General features: G+C 50.3%; 1 protein-coding gene across 1 annotated transcript in view; it reads left to right on the top strand.

Moving 5' to 3' along the window:
- Positions 1-2420: 2420 nt before the first annotated feature.
- Positions 2421-6000, top strand: part of DNAH1 (dynein axonemal heavy chain 1) — a gene marked incomplete at its 5' end in the record, with an annotated part of 68080 nt that continues 64500 nt past the window's right edge. The window contains 2 exons of the mRNA XM_081288507.1: positions 2421-2768; positions 4206-4278. Coding sequence (XP_081144633.1) covers positions 2421-2768; positions 4206-4278 — 421 coding nt within the window. The remainder of the gene's footprint in view (positions 2769-4205; positions 4279-6000) is intronic.

Raw genomic sequence — 6000 nt, 5'->3', positions numbered from 1 at the left:
CTCATGCACACTGACCAGGTCCAGGTGCCCAGAGTTGAAATAGGTTAGAAGGAAGCCATTGTGAGGGCGGATTGGGGTGCTGAGTCTGCAGCTCATTCTTCCCCGCCCCCATTCCTTCTTGGAACATACCTCAATGCATGCCCCCACTGCCACCCTCACTCAGTGGGAAACTGCAATTTGAGGGTGGGAAATCCACCCATCATGGACTCCTTTTGTCCCAGGTAACGCTGCAGTTTCCTGGACATTTGTGCTCCTGTTATCTCTAGGCACCAGCAAAGCAAGCCAAGCTGGCAAAACCAGAAATGGAATGTTTCCTATGGAACCGGACTCTGGCCTCTCCTAGCTCTGCTCTGTCCGTTCAATTATTTTGTTCAAAAATGAAACAGACACCTGTGGATTTATAACACAATTGAGCTGAGCCTCAGGGAAGTCCTCTGCCCTTTAGGGTGTTCTGGATAGGAATGGTGACTCTCAGAAAGGTGGGCCAGAATCAGCATTGTCTTTAGCACATGCCCTGGGAGATAGCTGGCCGCCAGAAAGTGGGTTCATGGAGCAGAGTTCCAGTGGGGAAGACCTGGCAAAGCTGACCGGCTAGAGGCTGATGGGCCTTCTGGCTGGGTGCTTGGAATTCTCTGCCTGAGCCCTATCTGCCGTTCTCCATCCTTCAAGTGGTCTGCCAACTCACCATCCTCTTCTTGGAAATGGGCTCAGCTGGTGCAGGCTGCTTTGGTGCTACTGGCTAGCTTTGTTCCACACAGGCCTAGCCACCCTCCATTCCTCAGGCCAGTGTAGGTAAGAACCTCTGCCACAGCACATCCCTCTGGGTAGCTAAGTCAGAGAATGGCAGAGCACAAAGCACCCAGCCAAAAAAGTGGCTTTGCCAGGAATGGTGGAGCACACCTGTAATCTTAGCTACTCAGAAGACTGAGGCAGGAGGATTGCAAGTTTGTTTAAGGCCAGCCTCATCAACTCAGCAAGTCCCAAAATAAAAAATAAAAAGGGATGGGGATGGGGATGGGCCTGGGGTTGTGTCTCAGAGGAAGAGCACTTGCCTAGCATGCATGGAGCACTGGGTTCAATCCTCAGCACCACATAAAAATAAAATAAAGGTATTGTGTCCATCTATAACTAGTAAATAAATATGAAAAAGGGGGGCTGGGGATATAGCTTAGTGGTAGAACATCCTTGAGTTCAATCCCTAGTACCACATACACACACAAAAAAAAAAAAAAGAAAGAAAGAAAGAAAAGAAAAGAAAGAAAGAAAAAGAAAAAAGAATAATCTGTTCTGCAAGCTCCTCACTGTCCTATCCCAGTATACAGAGGGGTAGGAAAATGTGATGGGGTCCAGGAAGGAGGGCTTGCTGGTTTAGGCCCCTATTTCCTTTTGTTAAGATGTTTTTGTTTTCTTTTGTTAATTGACATTTTTATTGAAATAATTGAAGACTTCCTTTTTGTGTTTGTTTGTTTGTTTCTACACCAGCCTTAGGTGAAAATCTCTTCCCTATACCCTTACCCCATTTCTTGTAATGTTCTTCTGCCCAAGGATTTCCCCTGGTGATGTAGACTGAGATAGCCAAAAACAACAGTGGCTTGGCAAGGGCTTGCTAATAAAGCCCCACAAACCCTTGTCCACGAGGTGGTGGATGTGCGTGCAAGTTGGAGACATCTGTTTCTCCCTCCACGAAGACAGAAGGGTATATATTCCCTGAGCTGGGCTGACCCCCAGAGCTTGGGTGAGTGAGTGCTGTTTTGTTGCTGATACAGGGATCTGTGGGCCAACGGTCAGCATCAGGATCCTGCTGGGGACGCCATTTAGTCCTTTGGCTCCTGGGGGATGCTGGGAGGTAGGGTGAGCCTGGATGGGATGGACTGCAGAGTTTGGCCTGGGTCTTTCAAATGCTAGTGAGACCTTGTGCCCATCTGGGGAGAGGCAGACTGGTTCCACAGGGTTGTTGGATGGGGGGCCTGGGGCTACTTATGGCTGAAAGTCATTTGGGAAAATTCACTGAGTAAGCAAGTCTTGGCACTTCCCACCCTGCCCATCTCCCCCTGTTGAGAAGTGAAGCCTTCTCAAAAATGAAGGAGACATGGGCAGATGCAGAGGCACAGGCACCTGCAGATCTTCCCCTAGCTCAGCCCTTAATTCTGGGGGGTGCTCATTTCTCACATGCAGTATCCAGGATGGGCCCAGGGTCTCCTGGTGAGACTCTCCTGGCGTTGTGTTTCTGTCCAAATTAGGAGGAGACCATTCTTTTTCTCCTCCCTCTTCTGTTGTCGGTGAATCAAGGGCTGGGGCTTCGTGAGAGGAGGCATGGTGTATCATGGTGCCTCTGGGGGCTGAGACAGAGGCTGCCAAGGACTGAGTGACACTGTATCTTCTCCTAGGAGCTCTGACTGGGCATCTCCCTGAGAAGCACCATGGAGCATGGGAACAGAGAAGCACCCAATCCAGGAAGGGACCCTCAGGAACCGGGACCCAGCAGTATTCCTATGAACCAAGAGTGCAACCTGGGGGGAACTCTTGGAGGCCTAGAGTGTAACATGGAGAGGGCTCTTCAGGGACCAAGTTATGATGTGAGGATTCCTCCTCCAGGCCCTGAGCCCAAGCCCCCACCTGTAGTGGTGCCCCTGGTCCCACCCCTGCCCTCAGACGTGGGGCTGCCCGGGAAGTTACCACTGACCGGAACTGACAAGAAGTACCCAGTGATGAAGCAGCGTGGGTTCTACTCCGAAATCCTCAGCCCTGGAAGCTTGGATCAACTTGGGGTAAATATAGCAGCTATCCTCTACGATGCCTGAGCTTTCCCTGTAGCCTCCATTCCCTCATTCTTCTTCTCTTCATCAATTCATCTGTTCGTTTAGCCACCTGTCAACCCCAAAATCCATCCACCCATCCCCAGCCAGTCAGCCAGCCATCTTTTTTGGCCATCCATCTAGCTGTCCATTCATCCATCCATTCATCTGTCTATTCATTCACAACTCATTACTGAGCTCCCGCTGTGTCCAGGCCCTGGAAGGAGCTACAGCATTGGTGGGGCAGTTGCCTTCCTCCTAACCCTGGTTAGAAAAGCATCCGTGGATGAGATGGCATGCTGCTGACATCTAAGAGATGGGTGTTTTAGAAAAATTGTAGAGGAGGAAAATTTTATTTAAGGGTTCACGTCCATAAATAGCCAACTCCATCATGGCGGAAGAGTATGACAGAGGAAAGCAGCTCACATGATGATCAGGAAGCAAAGAGAGAGACTCCACTCTCCAGATAAATATATACCACAAAGCCATATTACCAATGTCCACCTCCTCCAGCTGCAACATACATGCCTTCAGCCACCACTCAGTTAATCCCATCAGGGATTAACTCACGGATGGGGTTAAGGCTCTTGTAACACAATCATTTCTTCTCTGAACCTTCTTGCATTGTCTCACATGTGAACTTTTGGGGGACACCTCACATCAACCACAACAATGGGCATGCATTTTTTAGGTACTTGGGGTGTTCCAGGTACGGGAAACAGCAGCTACAAAGTTCTGGGGTCCCTGAGAGAGGGCATGGCCCATATGAAGTAGAAGGGAAGAGGTCAGGGATGAGGCTACAGCCAGGGGAAGATGGGAAGGGGATGACTAGGACAGAAACACAGAGCCCTGTGTATCCCAGGAAGCCTTAGGAAAGTTTGAGACAGAGGAGAGGCCAAGAGAGATAGGGCAAGAACCCACTGATACCCAGTCCACCAGTGGTGCCAGAGTGATCCTTGGGAGAGGAGATGCACACAGAGACAATGGCTGGCCTTACAGTACCTGTCTCATGGCTCAGCCCCTTGATGCATGCTGGGAGTTCTCAGTAATGAGAGAAGCTGTGTTGGACTAGAACAGAGTCGGCCCCGGATGTCCTAGCTTGTCACCCACTGTGACTTTTGTTTTTATAAGTTGTATATGGACACAACACCTTTATTTTACTTATTTATTTTTATGTAGTGCTAAGGATCAAACCCAGTGCCTCACACGTGCTAGGCAAGCGCTCTACCACTGAGCCACAACCCCAGCACCCCCCACTTTTGAACAAAGTTTATGAACTCATCAGTTCTGCCTTACCTCTGTGCTCCTGGAGTGCTCCCTGGTGGTCCTCAGGGAAAGCCCTGGCCTTGGAAGCCTTCCCATGTCCCTGGGATGTGTAAGAACACTCAGGCCTCTGGGGTTTGGTTTCAGAACGTGTGCCGTGGGCCCTGCGTGAACCAGAACTTCCTACGTCAAGCCGACCTCAGCGAGTTCACCCCAAAAGGTCAGTGCCCAGGGGAACGGGGTGGGTGGGTCCTGGTGTGCATTTAAAGGCAGGGTTTCTGGCCTCAGAAGGTAAAATGAGACCAGTAAGACATAAAGTGTTTTGCAAGGGCCAGACTTACAGAGAGTGCTTCATCCTTATCCTCCCCAGAACTGCCATAAGGGCCTGGAGCTGCTAAGGGCAGGGCTGTAATTCTGTCTGCCTGGCTAGGGTCAATAGGGCATCTACCTCAGCTGGAACATGGGCTCAGAGGAAGCCAGGAGTATGTCTGAGTTGTGCTCTGCTGGAGCCCCAGCATCTGGAAGAGCACATGGCATAGTTAGATACCCAGGAGATCTTTGCTGGAGAAAGGAAGGAGGAACATCCTCTCAGTCTCCAAGACAAGTCTCGAAACACAACTGGGAGTAAGGACTAGGACAGGTCTGCAGTGTGTAGTGCTGCAACCAGCAGGGCTGTTAATTCAGAAACCAGCAAGGGGTGATGGGGGATTAGAAAAGAAAAACAGACACACACAGAGAGGAAACTGAACCCAGGTAGGACATTAAAGATGCAGAATAATGACCCACTGCTAGCCTAGCACATTTATTATATAGGTTTTATCATCAAAAGGGTTTTTTGGTGAGAAAGTTTCTTCAAAGCATGCAGGATTGAAGGTCAAAGACTAGTGACCAATTATAATGATCAGTTTGCACTCATAAATTCTCTATCCCTGGCAGCTGGTGTCTAGATTCAGGGTCAAGACTGATAGTCCTGTGCCTAGCACAGAACCCCCTTTAAGCAGGGCATCACCATGGCAACTGGGCAGTCTAGACCTTTGCACAGGAAGTTCCCAGGTGCAGTTCCTGCTGTAGGACAGAGAACATGATTCAAATCACAGCTCCTAACATTGTGAGGCAAACCTGTGGCAGAGAGAATAAGGTGGCTCCAGGATAGGCACCAGGTGGTGGTGAGGGAGTGGGGCAGGGACCCTCCCGTCTGGGTGCTTTGCTTTCCTTCTCCATCAGACAGGATCCCACTTGCACCAGGCTCAGAGTCCCTATGGTCCCAGCTGTCTGACTTCATGTCCACCCAAGGAAAGGCCTGGCTCCTTATTGGCACTGCCTACATTAGTGCCATCAGAGCCCATGAGCCATGGGGTCTGTGAACTCCTAAACTGGTGCCCAGAAAATGGCATCAATACGGACATTTGTGTACTTATCTGAGGATCTGGTTTGATGTTCTCAACAGTCCCACAAGCAACCGTGACCTGGAAAATGGCTACAAACCACAGATCTCAGGCTTTCAGGGCATTGGAATGGTGCTCCCACCATCTGTGGCAGGGGTCAGCAGCTCAGCAGTCCCACCCACATGAGGAAAAGCAGCTCCAACAGTGTGGAGCCAGTTGGCTCTTGGAAGCCAGTGACAGAAGTCCCCCTTGCTGCCTGAGAACTAAAGAGAAGGCTTGAGCAGCCTGTCAGGGGCTCGGAGATGAAGCAGAGGCTAGAGGCCACCTCTTCAACCTGGCTCCTTCTTGTTTCCTTCCCAGAGTGGGTTCCAGGAGCAGAATGGTGTTGTGAATCCATAGGCACTAGAGCAGGAGATTAGGAGTTTGAAACTGCCCCCCCCTTTTTCCCTGGTACCAGGGATTGAACCCAGGGGTGCTTAACCACTGAGCCACCTCCCCAGCTCTTATTTATATTTTATGTAGAGGCAGGGTCTCGCTAAGTTTCCTAGGGCCTTGCT

The sequence above is a fragment of the Spermophilus citellus genome (genome assembly GCF_964194105.1).
Source record: "Spermophilus citellus genome assembly, chromosome: 3".
NCBI classification, from domain to species: Eukaryota; Metazoa; Chordata; class Mammalia; order Rodentia; family Sciuridae; genus Spermophilus; species Spermophilus citellus.
Note: the sequence above shows the minus strand (reverse complement) of the source record. Positions and strands in the feature narration are given on the sequence as shown.